The following is a 19747-nucleotide window of genomic DNA, read 5'->3' as shown; positions in this document are numbered from 1 at the left end:
ACCACTCACGGGCTGGAGACCTTCAGCGGGTCTCATCAACACTCAGTTCTCCATTTTATTATGAATCAAATGGAACCAGCATGGTGTTACACGTATGCGGCTGTTGTGGGGATTAAATGACTTGTCTAATGTTCTGTTGACACAAAGCACAGAGAAAAATTATAAAGGAAGAATGTGTTTATTTCTTATTCAAGTGCTCAAAGCACATATTACCTGTTGTGATGGTGTTATAGCATGTGGATGAGGCAGTCTAGGGCATCGCAAAGCACTGGAACCCACACTGTTAGGTCTATTGTCTAGGAATATACAGCACACAGTCAGAATGGCATAGTATCGCTTGAGGTTGAAGGTCCAGATGCAAGGCTCTGCTTCGGTGGAAAGGGCAAAGACAGCCTTCATTTGACCTGTTCCTTCTTGTAGAGCTCCAGGAATTCATTTACATCTTCGGGGGACCCCATGATGACTGGCGCCCTCTGATGGATATCAGTGGGAATGATGTCCAATATATTTTCCTTCCCTGTGGTGGCAATTCCTCCTGCCTTCTCCATTACAAAAGCCATGGGATTGCACTCATACAGGAGCCTCAGCTGGAAAACAAGAGCAGAGACCAAGGTCTTCAGCCACCTGGTGTTACCATCAGGCTGGGGGAGCTTGGGAACTTGTTGTGTTGTAAAACTCTGCAGAGCTGTGGGAGTTTCCATGGTAACCTATTCTCTCTCTCTCTCTCTCTCTCTCTCTCTCTCTCTCTCTCTCTCTCTCTCCCTCCCTCTCCCTCTCCCTCTTTCCATCCCTCCCTCCCTCCCTCTCTTTTCCTCTCTCCTTCTCAATTAGGAAAGTTCCCTCATGCCCCACAATGCATCTGAGACAAAACCATTAGCTATTTGGTTGAATAAAACCATTCATGGAGCTAGAGCTAGCCAGCCACCTGTCGTAAATATGAGGCAGACCACCTGGATTTGGAACAGAGTAATATTTTGGCAATACTAACAGTTCCCAACTCTTTGCAGCCAGAGACTAGACTTAATGAGTGGTTCCATGTGTGTTGGACGGAGCTCTGTCTGTTCTAAAGGGATTTTTAAAATCCACAGTGGTGTCTGGCTGCAGACATCTGGAGGGCAGACTGGCCCCTCCAAACAGTGCACCATTATCCGCCGCCCTGTGCCTTCCTCTTGAAAGCCTCCTAATGCTCCAGGGCTGGGGATTTTGTCTGCCACATATCTTGGTGTTTGCCTTTGGATATTATTATATTTATTATTATTATTACTGTTATTATTATCATTGAGCACATTTGCATGCAGTTGGCCTGTGAAGCAGACAGACGCGCTAGTATTTCCTGACTCTGTTTCCATATGGGAATCGGGGCCAGACTCGAGAACTTAAAAAAGGAGGAGTCACCTCCACATTGCTGTCAAAGAGAAAGAAAGTGCTTGGCTTGAGAGAAGTGCAGTTCGCCAAGCTGCTGGCTGAGTAGCTCTGGACCGCTACAGTGTAGCAAGACAGGTGAGCAAAGAACAAAGAGCCGCCCTCTCCGAGAAGCAGATATGGTGAGCATGAGCAGACCCGTCAGACCCACAGCCCCGGATCCTGATTCTGCTTTCACATAAAAAGAGGTGCTGGGGGGTGTGACTCGGTTGCCAAGAGTGCTTGTCCGGCACACACAAACCCAGCATAGTGGTTCTTACCACTCAGCCTTGGCAAGGTGAGCAGAGGAGGATCAGGAGTTCAAAGTTACCCTTAGCTACACAGTCTGGCTCACACGAGACTGTCACAAAAAACGTGGGGGGGGCTGAGGAAGAGGTCAGAAGATCTGAAAAGGAAGCATTTTGTCTGTCGCCTTGCATGAGAAGTAAAGGATGTCCCCTAGCCAGCATTAGAAGGCACACCAGCCCTGTGTCTTGCTGGAGAGCAGGCCGTAACATAGCCCTGATGCAGCCAGTGGGAAAAAAAGAAATCTACCCGGAAGCTCTGCGTTTCTCTACAGCCTTGCCCCTCATCAGACAGCATCACTTTCCAAGTAGCAAATGCCAAGCTCATTAGCTACATCTACGTTTATGCCTTTGGGAGCCATCAAAGCAGACCTCTCTCTGCAGTGCATATTTGATTCGCTATTCCGGTAATGAGACAGGACTATTTCATTTCCCTCTATGAATGGAACCCATTCTATGCAAGCCAAGCCCACCCACCCCCACCTCCACGCCCCCCCCCCTCCGCCGCCGGAAGCTCTGAGCGCTTTTAGTCCCCTGCTGGAGTTCCATTAATTCTCTTTCGCCATAGCTTTGGAAGGGCCCTCATGAGACATTTTCACATTGAGTTGATACAGTCTGGGCCTTGCCTCAGAGCTAGAGACTGCCACAGACATTTTAGCAACCACAGGAGAGTTCATCAGCTCTGTGACCTTTCTACCTAATGAAGTCAGATCCCTCAGGCTGGAAACAAACCCCCACGCCGCACCTCCCCCCCAGGCTTCTTGCTGACTCCCTTGGAGGTGTAAGTACCTTTCCACTGGGGCTTTTCTTGTTGGCAGGGTACAAAAAGATGCCTCCGTACACCAGAGTTCGGTGAACATCGGCCACCATGGACCCCACATACCGGGCACCGTAGGGAGCGGAATTATCCTACAAGGTTAAGAACAGCAAAAGATTAGAGCTGTGGAAGATAAAGGGTGGGTGTATCCATAGTGTCCCTGATGTTTATTCCATTCCACAGTTATGCACCAGGTTTCATACAAAATGCTCACCTGGAGCTGAGCTGAGACACGAAATGAAAATCCCTGCGGTGGGTTGGATGTATTTGGCCCCCATTAACTCAAGGGGAGTGGTACTATTAGGAGGTGTAGCCTTGTGGGAGGAAGTGTGGTCTTGTTGGAGGAGGCTGGATGATGCACACTTTTAATCCAGACCTTGAGGCTGGAGGGCACACCTTTAATCTGTGGGAAGTGCGTCGCTGTGGGGGCGGGCTTTGAGGCCTTTTTCCTCAAGCTTCACTCAGTGTGACAGTCGGTCAACTTCTAGCTGCCTACAAGATAAACTCGGCTCCTTCTCCAGCACCACGTCTGTCTGCACGCTGCCGTGCTCCCCGCTACGGTGAACTGGACCTCAGAACTGTAAGCAAGTCCCCCCCCCCCCAGTTAAACGTTTTCTTCATGACAGTTGCCATGGGCATGGCGTCTCTTCCCGGCAATAGTGAACACTAAGACAACCTCATTCTGGAAAAGAAGGGAAGTCATGGGACACAACCTCTTGGATATCTTCTCCAGAAGTTGGTTCTGCTATGAAGTTGGAGCAGGCAAATATGAAGTCTTAACTTGAAGGGTGACAAACATTCTGTCAAGCTAAAGAACTGGGTATATGTTTTGAGGGAGAGGACTCGGTACACAGAGATAAGTGCTGGCTGGCAGGCATGTGCTGTGCGCAGGGATTGTGCATGGAGAAGGAGAGAAAACCATGCTAGAGAGAAATCCTGGGGCCAACTTTGAGGACTCTGGATGCTATGGTAACATGTGGGCTTCATCTCCAGAAAAGGGCAGCAAAAATCAAACACCCCTATAGAGAACCTGGACAACCAGCCATCCTTCCTCCTCATATTCACTAACTAGTAACCTCTGTAGTGAGATACCGGAGAAGACACTGTCCAGTGTGTGTGTGTGTGTGTATGTGTGTGTGTGTGTGTGTGTGTGTGTGTGTGCTTGACGGCATGTATGCAGGTATGAGCACATGTTTATATGTGCATGGTTTTGTGGGAATGTATGTGCATGGAGAAACTACAGGTTGATGTCTTCCTCCACCACTCTTCACCTTACATATTGAGACCCGGCCTTTCACATGGACTCAGAGCTTCTGATTTGCCTGTCCCAGCTTACTGCTTGCTCAGGAGATCCCTTCTCTGCCTCCCCACGCTGCCTGTAAGCTGGACCTGGGGGACCAATCCCCAGTCCCCATGCTTGTGAAGCAAGCGATTTAACCATTGAGTTTTCCATCTCCCTTGCCCGACACTGACCATCCTGATCCGTCAAGGACACAGGCGTGAAGGTACAGACCTCATGTGGTAGATGTTTGGGGGAGAGGGATCCCAAGAAATACAAATGCATTATTATTGTAAAGGGGCTCATCTGGTTGACTTCGTTATCCAGATTATGCTTAGAGATAAAGACTAAATGCTACTCAAATTTTGGGTGTCTCCAAGCAAGCACTCCGGCCCCAGTACCTAGTTTCAGTGGTTTCTACCTCTCTCTCCTTTCATCTCCAGGATAATTCACACATCAGTAGATTCACTCATAAAGCAAGAGTCCCAGATGAAGTCCGGGCCCTTCTCAACGCCAAATGTCTCTTTTCCTCTTAAGGACACGCTCCCCGCAAAGCTGAACACTACCCCAGTCCCATCTGCCTACTCACTCACTGGAGGGAACTTTTTCCTTTGGACATACTCAGCGATGGCAGGGTCAAAGTCCTTGGCGTAGCCCTCATTAAGGCTGTAGATGTTACCTCTCTTCTTGATCTTCACATCCTTGTCCACCAGAATGAATTCTCCGATGGCCTTTGAAACAAGGGAGAAAGGTAGACGGATGACCAGCAAGCTCCCCCAGGCATGAGCAAAGCATGGCCTGTGACCACACCTCGTCCCAAGGCACCGTGACTGCAGCCAAAGGCTCTAGCGATGAGGAGGATGGAGCAGGGTAAAAGGATGCCACGGTTTCAGAGCGCTAATGACTTTCATAAAACAGGAAAGAAAGCTTTACAAGGCCTGACACTGGGGGGGGGGGGTGAGTACTAACCCTAAATCTCATTACTAAAGAGGCTGAGGCAGGAGGATTAGGAGTTTAAGGTCAACCTGGGCTACATTGTGAGGCCCTGCCTCCAAAATCATAGCTAGGGAAGGGGCTCGCAAGGCCACACCCTCCCTGAAGGGCCATTGTCAGTTAGTGGTTCCTAGGAAGGAGGCTACGATTTTCCTCTCTGTCACAGTCATTGATAGGTTGCTCATGCCTCTAGATATAGCCCTTGCCCATGCCCATACAAGCAACCCTATTTAAACTCAGTGGTTCAGGAACAGAACAGAACAGAGGGAGGGAGAGAGGGAGGGAGGGAGGGAGGGAGGGAGGGAGGGAGGGAGGGAGGGAGGGAGGTTCCCCAGTACCCAGAAGCCCACCCCTCCAGAAGCACATCTGCAATCAAGAGACTTGATTTTTTTTTTTTTTTTTCTGTATGTCTATCAACTCAAAAAAAAAAAAAGTAACAGAGAGGGCACGTCACCAGGAGCTCCTGGGAACAACTGGACAAGTGGCAACTTCAGCAAACACCACTGCTTTCAGAAGCTGCCCTATTTATTTCCCCCGGGGCCTCAGGCAGAGATGTTTGACCTGCCCTCTCCTTCAGTCTCAGATTATTTATTAAGCGCCAGTGCTCCCAAGGGCGGTGAAAGCACAGTTGTGTTAAGGATCAAAGGTAGCCTGTGTTCTGATTTACAGCAGCTTGCCACACCCCACACACTGAGAGCGAACTGCCTCTCACAGGGGACACCATGCTGTGTTCTGTACCTTTGTATGTGTGGTTTGATGTTGTTGTTGTTGTTGTTTGGAAAGAAAAAAAAAAGGCTGGGGAGGCTGGAGAGACAGACAGTTGGGCACTTGCTGCTCTCCCAGAGAACTCAGGATAGGTTTGGCAGCACCCATGTTGGACAGCTCAGAGCCACCTGTAACTCCAGCTCCAGGGAATCCTAACACCCTCTGCTGACTTCCCTGAACATTACATGCTTGGAACACACACACCAACACACACACACACACACCAACACACACACACACATACACACACACACACACACACACACACACACACACCACATGTACAAGTTCAAAGCTACTTACTACTAGCCAAGCACCCAACCCGGGAAATGTCTCACCGGGTCCAGCATGAAGCAGTTGACGCCAGAATCCAAGGCAAGGACCAACATGGTGGCACTGCCATAGAGCGCATAGCCAGCCGCCACCAGGTTCCGGCCTGGCTGCAGAGCATCCTTCTCAGAAGGCTCATGGGTAGTTTTCTAAAAGCAAGAGGGGAAATAAAAAAGTTTTCATTTTGGTTTGTAGTCTTTTTTTTTTTTTTTTTTTTTTTTTTTTTTTTTTCAGTTGAGCCACCGAAAGGATGGATGCACAGCCGGGTATTGCTCTAATACAGTGGTTCTCAAACTTCCTCATGCCGTTACCCCCTCAGCACAGTTCCTCATGCCGTGGTGACCCCAACCATAAAAGGATTTTCATTGTAACTTAACTGGAATTTTCCTACTGTTATGAATCCTAATGTGAGCGCCTGGTATGCAAAATATCCAGTATGCGACCCTCAAAATGGTCCCGGCCCACAGGCTAATAACCACCTGCTGGGGAAAGCATCCCAGAGGTTGCTTCCCTCTGCACAAAAGTAGCCGTCTGATCGTATCACTACAGCAGCCTTCCTGAAAGACCCCCCAGCTTCCTGGCTCCGGATCCTTCTTTCCAGTCAACATCTCCCTAATTCCATGTTCCCTCCCTCATCTCTCAATTATCGCTCCCAAAAAGCAGCATCTCCTTCTTTCCAGCCCCACTAATGTAACCGGATTACAGGCACCAGTGTCTTCACCTGCCTTTCCCATCTTTATTTAAACAAATTAGCACAAGGCTGCAGGGCTGGACCTCTCTCCCTTGGGGAAATTGATTCTGCGCACTTCCATCAGTCAATCGAAACACACACTCTCTGAGCCGCCCTGTGGTCGGTTACTCCCACATCAAAGAAATTCCCAGAAATGTAGTCTGTGGTATCTCTCTGGAGTCATTAGAGGACAGGCCAGATGCTGCTGATGTTCCTCCCCGCCACCACCCCCCCCCCCAGCAACCCCAGAGTAAGAGGCACGTTTTAAAGCTGGCCTCACAGAACCTGAGAAAGAAGGCCCCCAGAGGCTGAGAAGTCAGTGAGAAAGAAAACACAAAAAGTTTTCTTTTTTTTTTAAGTTGGTTTCCCTAAATGGCAGATTTGGCCCATGTGCCACTAAAAAGGAATGACCTTTGTCAGTGTGGATTACTTGTCAGGGTCATTTTAACAGTAACCTTCTTCCCTGGAAGCCAGTGATACAAAGAAGGGGCGCAGGCCTCTAGCTATCTCCCCTTCCTTGCCCTAAGACTTCACAGAGACAGCTCTCCACCCTGGAGAGCCCCCCCCCAGATTCACCATACCCAGCACCCAGCATTCCCGCGACACTCCCGGAACTAAGGCACCCAGCATTCTTACACTCTTCCCCGCCCTTGAAATGAGGAATCCGACCACTTCTCTGAGATGTTCCAATACTCAAAAGAACCTCTGGGGCAGAGGTTCCTGGCCTGGCCAAGCCTAACCCTTCCCGACTGCCTTTCCTCCTGAACACTCAGAGCGATGAACACCTCTCCCCTGGATGTCCGGCTCATGCCCTCACCGCTGCCCGGCATGGCCAGGGATAAGGGACTGGGCAAATCCAGCACTCACTGCTCATTCATTGCCTTCCTTCCCCTCCCGCTGAGGCCACAAATGCCACAGGTGTTTAACATTCCATGTCACCCCATAAAGGGACACCATCGTTTGGGAGACTTGAGGTGTTGGAGGGGAAAGTAGGATAGGGATGGGTGTGACCACTGCCAAGGCCTTTCCCTCACAAGGGCAAATAACCATTCTTTTTCAAGTTCCATTCATAGTTATAGAAACCAGATACTTTAAAAAAAAAAAAAAAAAAAGAATACTGCCAATTACTAGAGGAAGACTAGACTAGAGAGAGGTGAACGGTCAAGTGGGAAAAGACTTGCTTGGTTTTGTTTCATTTATTGTATGAAGAGAACGTTTTTAAACAGCCTTTACCTTAAGGAAGAAAGCCATGAAGGCAGGTTGGGCTAGATTGGGGCGGTTGTCACTACATCTGCCTTAGCATGTTTTAAACCTCAATTTCCTTGTGTGTGTGTGTGTGTGTGTGTGTGTGAGAGAGAGAGAGAGAGAGAGAGAGAGAGAGAGAGAGAGAGCTGAATGAGCGGCCTGGTCTCTTTGTCCACCAGCGTTTTATTGCCATATCTTAGCAGTTTTGTGGATCTGCTAAGTCCCATATGCAGGGCAATGGGACTTTTGCTGAGAATATATTCAAGCCGCACAGCTTGCTTCTCCACACTCACTTCCTCATCAGAAGCAGAGGCTTTCTTTATACACTACGCTTTACCTTTTTGTAAACACCAAAGATGGTTCCAATGGACACAAGGCAGTCAATGTTGGACGAGCCATCCAGGGGATCAAAACAGACAATGTACTTGCCCTGGGCAAAGAAAACAAAATGCAAACAAGGTAAGTACACACTGAATGGACTCCAAGGGAAGAGGCGGAAAAGTATGTTCTTATTTGTTTATAGTCTGTCAGTTTATGAGAACAGACAGACAGAGAAAATATCATTTAGAATACAAAGTACAGAAGTGGTAGAATGCACATAATAATTAAATCATAACTTCCCACATCACTGAATCATGATTTTGGTTTGGGCAGCCAGAAGAAATTAGAAAAAAAAAACAAAATTAGTCATTTGTTTCTCTTTAATTACATGGCAAAGCAACAATGCCTAGGAGAAAGGGAAGATGTCCTGGGCACTTAGGTTTGTAAGGCATTTTTCACTCAGTTTGGTAGGTGCTACGTGAAATTGTTGTACACAGATTTCTCAACATCATCCCTCCCTGATACGATTCCTAAATGAAAGGGCCCTGTGCTGTGTTGTGAGCAGAGCATCAGTGGCAATGCTTGGCTGGCCAGCTCCAGCTCTCAAGCTCATAGAACAGCAGGCTCTTCCAGCGTGTGTGCGCGCGCGTGCGTGCGTGCGTGCGTGCGTGCGTGTGTGTGTGTGTGTGTGTGTGCGCGCGCGCGCGCGCGCCTGTGTGCGTAGAAAGGGGGTGATGTTTAACGTTCTGCCCCAGGTTCGTGAAACTCCTTGACTGTTTGCTCTCAACAATGCATTTCCGTAGATTAGGGAAACTACAGGCTTGGAAATGAGATTGCAGCCACTGTGATGGGGTCCGGGCCACGGGAAAACTGGCCAACACTGCAGGGAAGATCCCGACTTCTGTGGCATGTGGTGACGCGTTACGTTAGAAGGGTTGTAGAGCGTGTCACTCTAGGCTGGCTTCTGCCCCTTACTGAGGTCAACACAAGCTGAATGTTTACTCAGATTCTGATTCTCTCTCCCAGTTCTACTCTTCCATGCTCCCAAATCCTCCTCGATCGGGGAAGGGCCCTAAGTGTAACTGCTCCCAGCTTCGTGTGTGTTTTACCATCTGCCATTGTCTTCTAAGAGCCAAATAAACTCTCTCCCGCAGCACGTGGTGATGCGTGCATAGCCTCTCTGCAAGCTTGAGCACCACCCCCACCCCACCCCCCAGCTGTTTTCCATTGACCCTTACAGCATGCCAGACTGGAGCTAGACACTGGGTCACACAGACTATCTCTTGTTCTCTGCCCATCCAGGGAATCCCAATGCCTGAGCTGGGGCTGGGAATGTGGAGTCCATTCAGCTTGGCAGTTGGTGGTCACTAAGAGGTAGTCAGCAGAAGCCAGGGTTTGAAGATACCTAAGCACAACAAGTGACCGCTCAGGAAGGGAGACACCCCCTGGAGAAATGGGAAAAATTACATCAGTGGAGCTTCGCGTAGTGATGTCTGGCTTGCACAAATAAAATGCCTGTCTGGGGCTGGGGGGTGGGGGGGTCGGAGAATAGAGCGTGCCACTAGCCAACCATAGAGGTCTGGAGGTCCGTGCAGACAGGGCAGGAAGTGAGGTAGCTGGGCGGGACGGGATATAAGCAGGGAGAAACAGGAACCGGCTCTCTTGTCTGCTGAGACGCTAAGGAGGTGAGGTGTGGCTGTGGCTCGCTACTTCTCCCTGATCTCTCGGCGTTTCCCCGCTACATCTGACTCCGGCTTCATATTATCCAGACCAACTGTAAGAGCTCCACTTACAGCCTCTAGGACCGAGTTTAGAGGTTTGGGATGGCAGAAAGACCGAGCAGGGGGAGCTTGGGTAACCCCTAGAAATCTAGCTTGGAGAAGCCAATAAAAACCATTCATGAAGCCAACAAGGAACATGGCTACATGGGAGCCTTAAGCAGCGCGGGCGCAGACCCACCCTCTTCTCGGGCTCTATTATGATGGCGTGTTCATCTTCTTCAGACACGAGAACACAGGCAGAAAAGGACGACTTCAGCATATTGATAACCAGGTCATTGGAAAGGACGTCCAGCTTCTTCACTTGATCCCCCGTCACATTGGTTGAGCCATCGATGCCGAAGCTGGAGGGAAGAAAAACACAGAAATTAAGCCAAGGCCACCGGAACTTCACTGAGGGCAAGCATGACAAAGAGAGGATCTGGAAAAAAAGACAGCAGACATGCCAAAGGGTGGCCTTGCCTGGAGAAGCTGGCAAAAAGGGTAGGGGCATGGGGGACACTGCTCGGGGGACCCAGTGCCAGTCCTGAGATCACAGATGTCTCTGGTCAGATTCATGTTTCCCAACCATTATAGTGACCCTAGGAAGCCTTTTACAACAATCTACCCTGCCTTCACACCGTGTGTCTATTATTACTGTGTGTGCCTGTGCTTTGTACATAATATCGGGTGATTTTTATGCTGGGGCTTTTTTTTGGGGGGGGTGTCTTTTTTTGGGTGGTTGGTTGTTTTTGTCCAGGGACCAATGTTTTCCCCCACATGTGGAAGTTCAGTGCACTCGTTAAAAACGAGCAAGAAAGCCTGGGCTGGAGTGAACCTGGTGTGTGAGCTACCCTGGAGGACGCTTTGGCTTATAACAGAAATCATCCTGAGAGAAAGGAAGCAGTGAATGGTGTCACACTTCATTTTCCAGAGGAGAGAGATGGAACACCATCATCCATTCACCTCAAGCCACACCACAGGGATAGGCAGAGTGGATGGATAGCGGTGAGCTGTCCCCTCAAACTCCCAGCTGCTCTTAGGATGGATCCTCAGCCTCTGCATGGGGTCAGTCCTGCAGGGGGAGGGAGCGTGGAGCTTGAGTTTTTTACTTTCTTTGTGGGCTACCTGCAAGTCTTCCCAGAGTCAAGAGGCTCCTCCAGCCTGGCTCTGTTTGAATGAGGGGGAGGCGGGCTGTCGTCGGTGCAGGCTGAAGAAAGACCAGGGAAGGAGGGAAGGAGGCGACTAATGAAGAGCTGGAAGTGGGTGGGGACACAATGGCACCCTGAGATGTCAGCTGCCTTTCCTGGGAACTGGTTGTCACTGCTTCAGTGACTGGCAGCTTCAGTTTTTTTTTTTTTTTTTTCTGTTTTTTGTTTTGTTTTGTTTTGTTTTTTTCTCTTTTGACAGCCCAGCTGGCCTTGAACTCTCTGTATAACAGAACATGACCTTGAACTTCTGATCCTCCTGCCTCCACCTACACACACACACAAACCTTAGGAGCTGAGGATCCAACCCAGGGCTTTGGGCATGCTCACTCTCTACACAAGCCCCCAACCAGCTGAGCTACATACAGCCCCAGGGGTGGATGGGAAAGAGGAAATGACTTGAGGCTTCCCTGGGAAAGCAAAAGGGTAAGGCCCCTGCCCAGACCTGAGCACCACTGGCCACATTGCTAATTTGGGCAACAGAATTTAAATGTCCTACCCAGCCACAGCCAAGTCATTTGCCTGTCAGGACCCAGAACCCCAAACCACTAGTACCAAGCTCATTAAAGCTGTGTTTAGATACATGTGGATTACAGCTGGTACTCAAAAGGTTTAAAAGGGGATATGCTCATGGTTAGAATGCTGTCCTAGCATGCAGAGACAGGGTTCAGGCCTCAGTAGATTTGTACATAGCAGTCAAAGTTAGGACGAGGGAAGACATCCATGACGATGCAAAACAGTGACTTATCTGTTTTGAAATCTCTGCATCGTGTCTTGACTGTCTGGGCCAGCCTGAGGACTCCTCTCTCCACTTAGGCCTCTACCTGAGGACACAGCAGCCTGCTTTGTTTCCGGTGAGGCCTGAAACTAGAGCTGAGGTCCAGGGGTGCAAGGTAAATGCTAATTTGAAAACGGTATTTGCTAAAGGAACTGGCCTTACACATCTGAGAACTGACAGTTCTTGCACCTAAACCAAATGTTATTTGCTTCAGCTCATATCCTTAGCTCCATGAGCAAAAGCAACGTTCAGCAAGTGCTCAATAAAACATGTTTGAATGGATGGATCCAGAAAGGGACAAGAGACTCCAAGAACTCTAAACTCAGGGGTGTCAGCAATTCTTCCCTTTCTAACTCTGCCATCTGAGCCCTAATCTCTACCACAAAGCTGCTGTGCATGAGCACACACCCCCTCCTGTACATGACACACACAGCACACACATCAAAGTTTGCCTCCTGCTCAGAGGAGATGACTCAGTGGATAAAGGTGTTTGCTGCCAAGTCTGGCCACCTTAAGCTCAGTCCCCCAGACCCACATAGTGAAAGGACAGAACTGACTCCCACAAACTGTCCTCCAACCTCTACACACATACCATAGTATGCATGCACACACACAATAAATGAGTAAAACACACACACACAAAAAAAACCCATAATGTGTGCCTCTTTTCCCAGACTTGTACGGGCAAAGGCAGTGGCTTTTCCTTCCCAACAGCTTCTCAGGAGAACACAGAAGGTGACAGTCATGATTGGCAGCCCTATGCAAGTCACTTCATACCTCTGGCTTCTGGTTCTTCAACTATATAACATGGGAACGCGACAGTCAGCTTCATGGTGCATGGTGAGAGTGGAGAATGAGTTGATAAGGGTCAATGGCTCTAAATAATGCCCATGCATACACAGACATTCAGGAAGTATGACCATCCTGATGAACTTAGCCAGAAACAGGGAGTATGACACACCTGCCCTACAGATGTGTTCCTTGGCGTGTCTGACTCCCTAAAATGATAAACAAGGCTATTTGTAACAGCTTCCCAGAGGCATCTGCTAAGCAAATGATTGGTGCTGTGTGGGTGAGGGACCAGTATTAAAACACCTTTGCAGACATCTTCTAAGAAGCCAACACAGGGTTGCCATCACAAGTGAATGGCATGAAGGATAAAACAGCTCCTTTGGGTCTTGTGACAATTCACTTCATATTAGCTGGCCCTAATTTGAAGGCAGTTAGAGTGAGGAAAGTGTGTAGACAAAACTCTAGGCCCTTGACCTTCTCCTCTTGGGCTTCCGGAGATGAGCATTCTCTCTTTGGAATCCATGGACTATGACTAGCCTTAAGAAGTACTTTGTATATCTCATCCTTTACTGTCAGACTCAGAATTTAAGAGCATAAACTGTTTTCACCAATAGAGTGAGGAATCCCTCAGAGTGTGGGTTAATTTGCTCAACATGTTTAAATCCTTGGAAATTTAGATTAAGTATCGGTGTTTAATGCAAAGTTTGTATATGGTTTCTAACATGGCAGGAGCTCTTCCATAGCCGGGAAGCCCCTGGTGTTTTATAGGCAGGACCAAAGATGTTCACAGAAGAAGGGAAGCCTTCAGCAGCTTTGCCTTTTAATTTCTCTCTTTGATTTTTTTGAGACTCTCATACATGTACTGAAATGTTCCTTCTACTTCTTGTCCTTGTTTTTTTTTTTTTAATTCTCTAAATCTAGTTATATACCCACATATGCATGGATGTGGGGCCATCCCTGGGATCGTGGAAATTCTACAGTCCCACATTCTCCAAACAGAATGAGTCTCCCTCTCCTAGCAAACATCCATTGCCAGTAGGTCCTCAGTGAGGGGCAGGGCCAGAGATCTGTTGTGGGATTTTTGCTTGGCTTGATCCTGTGTGGGTTTTGTGTAGGAAACTACAGCTGCTGTGGGTTCATTGTAGCCATGTTACATCTAGAAGACAGCACTTAGCAGAGCTCCTCCCAATCCTCTGGCTCCTCCCCACCCTCTGGCTCCTCCCCACCCTCTGGCTCCTCCCCACCCTCTGGCTCCTCCCCACCCTCTGGCTCCTCCCCACCCTCAGGCTCCTCCATTCTTTCTGCCACCTCTTCTGAGATTGTCCCTGAGCCTCCTCGGTGGGGCGAGAATTAATGAAGATGCAGTGTTCAGGGCTGAGCACTCGTGTCTTACATCTCTCAGTAGAAAGGTGCCCAGTCCTGTGTCTCTCCACCAACTACTACAAAAAGAACCCTCTTTGGCAACAGCTGAGAGCGGCCCAGGTCTGTCAGAGCTGGAAGTTGGGTGGTTTGTGTGTCACGGGGAGGCGGGTGTTCTCCTGTAGTCTATGTATCCCCACGTGACCTTGAACTTCTGATCCTCCTGCCTCCGTGCTAGATAAACACTTTCCACTGAGCCCCAGCCTTGGCCTTGAACAGCAGGACTAAAACCGGGGCCTGCCACACAATGGACAAGCCCTACATGACATCCTTGACTTCCTGACTGACAGGCTGTTCCCCTTCTCCCAGTGTCTACACCAGAGCCGTGAGCAACAGCAGCAGCTTTGGCAGCGTGCAGGAAGACCACACTGGTTTTCAGATCGTCTAACCACGGACCAGGGAAAGAAGGTTATGATTCAAAGTCTTATCACTGAAGTCCCGGGTAACCTCGCCTCCACCATGTTGTCGATTGATCCTGTGGTAAATGACCAACCATTCACCCGGGAGTGGGGTGGGGGGGGGGATCCAAGGGTTACTTCAGAGATACACAGAAGAGGTGCCAATCAAGCTCTTTTCAGGGTCACAAATTCCAACCCTGGCTTTTGTTCATGCAGGTTGCAGGTGGACAGATGTGAGGGTATAAGGCCAGCTCTGATTCTGCCCTGGAATGAGTTTTTGCAGTGCACTCAAGCCATATGGTACAGATAAGGCAAGAAACGAGAGAGAGTCTCGTACTGTTCTATGCAGTTTTGTGCCATAAATTCTGCAAACGTGAAGACAAGCGCAAGCACGCGTTAACCATCCCACAGTTCAAACTTAAAACGGAATCATTATATTCCTCCATCACACAAGGAAGATCTCATATGTAATAAAGAAGCATTTCTGGAGAGCCAGGGAGCCACCTCATTTGGTGATGTGTTTGCCACACAAGCACAGTTTCTGAACTCGATCCCGTGTTTTAAAAGCAGAACATGGTAGCACACAATTGTAATTTCAGTGCTAGCAGGGCCCAGGAGCTCACCCACCAGTGCGACCAGCCTAATCAGTAAGTGAACTCCGGATCAATGAGAAACCCTATCTCAACAAACAAGAAGGATACCTTGCAGCCTGGAATACATTCTAGCTGATGTATATGTGGGTGGCTGCAAAATAGAATGAAGGCAGAACACAAAGAAAGGAATAGACCAGTAATGACATCAGTATGTGACTAGTAAGTCCCTTCTTCCTCACACAATGCTCTATCCCTATCTTATAAGAGGGTTAAACTGAGGCTCGCACATGCTTTCCCGCCCGTCCCTACCACCACATTAATTAGATGTCGGCCCGGGAATCTAAACTCTGTCCCTTCTCTCTGAGATGGGTTCTTTAGTCCCTGCTCCTCTAGACACCAGCCACGACATTCTCTCTCAGGGCCAAAGTGCCAAGTCCAGTGGCCCAGATGCCCACAGACTATGACTGTGCGTTTCTACAACAGCCTAAACCAAGACTTCCAAACTTCCACGTCCGCTCACTGCTCCACAGACTCTAGAAGTCATGTCCTCCTTGCAAGTCCATTTGGGGTTTTGTATTGCTTTTGTGTTTGGTAACATGACTCTACTATCCTTTGCTAGAACCAGCTGTTTGAGGACACCCCTCATTGCCCAAATCCAATTCGTGAGTCGCTTTGCCAGGTTTCCCCCCGGCCTTCCCCGCTGCTATAGCTCTGGTCACTCCTTCATATTGTCCACCCGTTTTCTATGCCTTCTCCTCCAACTCCATGCTTCTAGCCTTCCCTTCCCCAGAACCTGACCTGGGCTGTATGAAATGCTGCCGCCTCGTGATATCGCATCATTAGGAGCAACGGAAATGCCAATGGCAAGTGAGACAGGGTAGCATCATGAGCTGTAATTATAACTCTGGTGACCTGTGAGACATCAGGCTGAGGTTCTTGAAAGTTCTGCATCCATCCCATCCCTTTGGATGCATGCTTTTCTAGAGCCAATCGGAAGCAATAATTAAGCTCTTTGAAGGCACACTGGCTCTTCATCTAACACTTCAAAGCCCGAATGAATATAATTTGGAGGCCTGTCAAGATCCTATCTGGCTGCTGGAAGTCTGACTGCTGGCCATACTGGAAATACTCACATGCTTCCTGTCCCAAGAATTCAACTTCTTCCCATCAGTTACTCATGTAGCCATAATCAACACCTATTCTACCACCATAACAACCAGAGTAGCGAGGACTTAAATGCCACAAAACTGCAGAAGGGTTCACATCACTCAAATGTCTGCTCAGTGAAACATCATACAGAAGTTTAAAAGAAGGTGGAGGACGCCATACCCTGATGTCAGAGAACGTCCATTATGTAATTGGAGCAAAACGTGGTAAATACAGTCCAATTTTGTTTGCTAGCTACATAGGAACATGTAAATGCATGTTCATATAGACATTTACTCGAGCATAAAGAAGAGTCAGAAAAAAATAATCACCAACTGTTAGCAGTGGGTACCCTGGAGATTTGGCATGGGTGAGGGTCTCTTTTTCCTCCCTATCTTTTTAATGGCTCAATATTTTTGTCAGTGGATACAACTGTTTAAGAGATCTATGATAATATTTTCAAAACTGGTGTCATGATCATCTACTCTACTAATATACATTCTCTCCCATGCCCAAATTGGCACCTTGTACCAAACCCCATTCCCATCATCTGAGGTCAGTTAAGTTGGCTATCTCACAGCAGATTTGGGGGTTCTAAGTCTCTCTGAGACTAGCACATTTTTAAACTAACGTAAAAAATGCCAGCTGTGGTCTCTCAGAAAGCTGCCAGGTCCTCAGAGACTTAAACCTGTGCTCTGTAAATTCAGTTTGAAATGGGACTTCACCTTCATGAGCTTGCTCAATGACTCCTTGGGGCCAAGAACAGAATGGTGAAGGGGTCCTCACCTCTAACCTGTTCCTAGCTTTCTCTAGCAAGACCTATCCCTGCTTGGCATCTGATAGTAAATGTGACCAGGTGTTTGGGTTCAAGGTCAGCCTGCTCTACACATAGTATAAGCTCCAGAACATCAAAAGCTATACAGTAAGACCCTGTCCCAAAAAGCCAAATATCACCCACCACAAGCAAAGTGACTGGAAAGGCAGAATCTCAGACCCTCCCCAGTCGCCCCTGAAGGAGGGACTGGATAGCAGGGTCCCCAAATGGTTCAGAAGAAGGTCAATTCCTTGGCTCCATTAGAAGGAGTCTACTACTTCTGCCCTGCCTGTGAGCTCTTCACTAATTGGGCAAGATCTGCTCATGGCATTAATGCAAATAGGAACAGGTTTTGTTGCTCACGAGGTGAGGCTCTGCAGCTAGCCCCAGAAAAAGGGAGGACAGACAGGGCACCCTGTGGACATCGGACTTTGACGGACATCCACTTCTTTTTTCCCAGACTCCTGGTCGGTGAGGTACTCTTAATGGAGCTAGCCTAAGCCGAGGATCATACTGGATTTGAAACTGAACTCGAGGCCAAAATTCCAAAGAGAGTTACAGGGGAGGTAGGCAGCCCGTGCTAGCACTTTCTGTCTGAGGCACAGGTGGGCAACTGGTAAGTCACTGGCTTTTACCATGAGACTGGGAGGAGCGACAAGGAGAGTTGGGCCCATAGGAGGGCTAGGGCAGGTGTGCACCTGGAAGACAGCCCTCCCAGGGAGCCTGCTCCATCACCAGGAGGACGAGAATTGAAGGCTTGTGTGCAGCAGGGCAAGAGACGGGAATCTCGGGTGTCAATTGGGCACACTGGCTACCAGCAGGGGGGGCAGAGAGGCAGACCCCCAGGCGCTCTAATAGACCAGACCGGGCCGCCAGAGGCCTCACTCACAGCTGTGCGATGCCCGCCTTGCGCACCGCAGACGAGATAGCTTTGACCGCGGTGCAGAGCGAGTTCAGCAGCTGGGTCAACTCGCCCGTCCCTTGAGCCTTCCTGCCCTCCTCCATGACGAAGCGGGTCAGGGTGTTGATATCGGTTTCGAAGGGCGCCTTGTCCGTCATTGCTGATAAAGGTGCGGGCTGCAGGTGCAGGAAGGTAGAGCCCACAGGCGATGGTCACAGCGGGAGTACTGAAAGCTAACCAGTGTCTGCAGAAGCTCAGTGAACTTGAGTCCTGGGGCACCTTATAGCCATCAGGTCCCCGCCCCCTGCCCCGGGAAACACCTCCTTGCTCCCTGCCTCCACCCAACTGCCGTTCTGTCCCGCGGGGGCCCGAGATCCTCCTAGCCGCCCCCCCCCTCCCTTCCATGCACCCTCCCCTAGATGCCACGCGGACTTCGCCACTTCCTCTTCTATTGCTCCACCTGCGTTCTGCAGCACGCCTGTGGGTTACCTGCCTGAAGCTCGCCTGCAATCCCTGCAATAGCCTGCCAAAGAGGAAGGCCTGCTGGACTTGCCCCGCCTTAAATCACAAAGCAAATCTGGAGGTGGGATGGGTAACTAGTGCAGTTGCCTTCCCTGCACAGCTGGCGGAGCCCAAGCTGGCCTGCCTCCTGCTTTCTCATCAACTCCGGCACAGCACCCTGTCACCTGTCTCGACTCACCTCCTGGAAAAGCGGATTCCCCCATCCTTCATTCAGTCTGAATCCTTAATTGCTGCCTCCTGGAAGCTTCTAGAGTTGGAGAACCGTTGAGAAGCTTGGTTTCCAAAAACTGTGTCCTTCAGGGGAGACAACTGCAGACATAGATTGCCCTGAGGTCAGGCACGTCCCAAGCCAGCCTCTTGGCCAGCTTCTGTCCTAGCTGCCCCAAGTTACAGACTAATCTTCGGGAAACGGTTACTGAACAGCTGCTGTGTACCTGAGCACCTTCTCTCTTCGTGGTCAGCGCCTCCCTGAGTACAGAGTTTAACAAAAAGAAACAAAACAAACCAGGGATCTGTTTGCTACAGGGCCACAATCGCACAGGGGAAAATTAGACAGGAATGACAAATACACATTCTAGGAAGAGGAAACTGGGGTGGGGGGGGGGGGTCAGGGGAAAGTTCACCCTGAAAGTAATAATCGAGCTAAAGGCTGAAGGATGTTGGGGAGGAGCCGGTGAGGACCTGTCTGTGAGGCTGGTTAACCAGCCAAGCCAGTGCCGTCAGCTAGCACCAGGCTTATCAGAGACCATCTCTCAAAATGAGGTGGACAGTGCCCAAGGAATAACATCCAAGGTTGTCTGTCCTCTGGCCTCACATGTGTATCCAAACAGGCACACATACACCAGGAAAGGTTTAAAAAAAAAAGTGCGAGAAAGACTCAGATCTCATGAGTCATACATAGCAAGACACTTGTGGGTTCTATTCATAGTGCATGAAGTATCTTTGCAGGATTTTCATCTGAAAAGCAACATGACTTGCTCTCTTCTAGATGGAGTGGGAGCAGACTGTAGAAGGTCAAGAGCTGAAACTAGGAGACTCAGTCACGTGCTTTCCATCCAGCTTGTTTGGGTCCCTTGTCCAGTGTGGGCTTGAAGCTCCCTGCCCTCCCTGTACCCACTGCCTCTTGGCACTCCCTACCAGCATCACCCTCCCTGGCCCCACCATCTCTCCAGCATGCCCTCCCGTACCATCCTGTTTTTCTCCAATTCCTCTTCTTCACCCACCCGCTCCACC

General features: G+C 49.3%; 1 protein-coding gene across 1 annotated transcript; it reads right to left on the bottom strand.

Moving 5' to 3' along the window:
* Positions 1 to 155: 155 nt before the first annotated feature.
* Fbp1 (fructose-bisphosphatase 1) lies at positions 156 to 18191 on the bottom strand. The gene is made up of 7 exons (XM_051194139.1): positions 17981 to 18191; positions 10146 to 10308; positions 8203 to 8295; positions 5899 to 6039; positions 4396 to 4533; positions 2496 to 2615; positions 156 to 587 (listed from the first exon to the last, which is right to left on the bottom strand). The coding sequence occupies exons 1-7, from the start codon at positions 18148 to 18150 to the stop codon at positions 396 to 398; spliced, it is 1017 nt and encodes a 338-aa protein (XP_051050096.1). The 5' UTR covers positions 18151 to 18191; the 3' UTR covers positions 156 to 395.
* Between the last annotated feature and the right edge of the window lie 1556 nt (positions 18192 to 19747).

The sequence above is a fragment of the Phodopus roborovskii genome, unplaced genomic scaffold (assembly GCF_943737965.1).
Source record: "Phodopus roborovskii unplaced genomic scaffold, PHOROB, whole genome shotgun sequence".
In the NCBI taxonomy this organism is placed as follows: domain Eukaryota; kingdom Metazoa; phylum Chordata; class Mammalia; order Rodentia; family Cricetidae; genus Phodopus; species Phodopus roborovskii.
The sequence above is the reverse complement of the archived record's forward strand: the minus strand, read 5'-3'. Positions and strand labels throughout refer to the sequence as shown.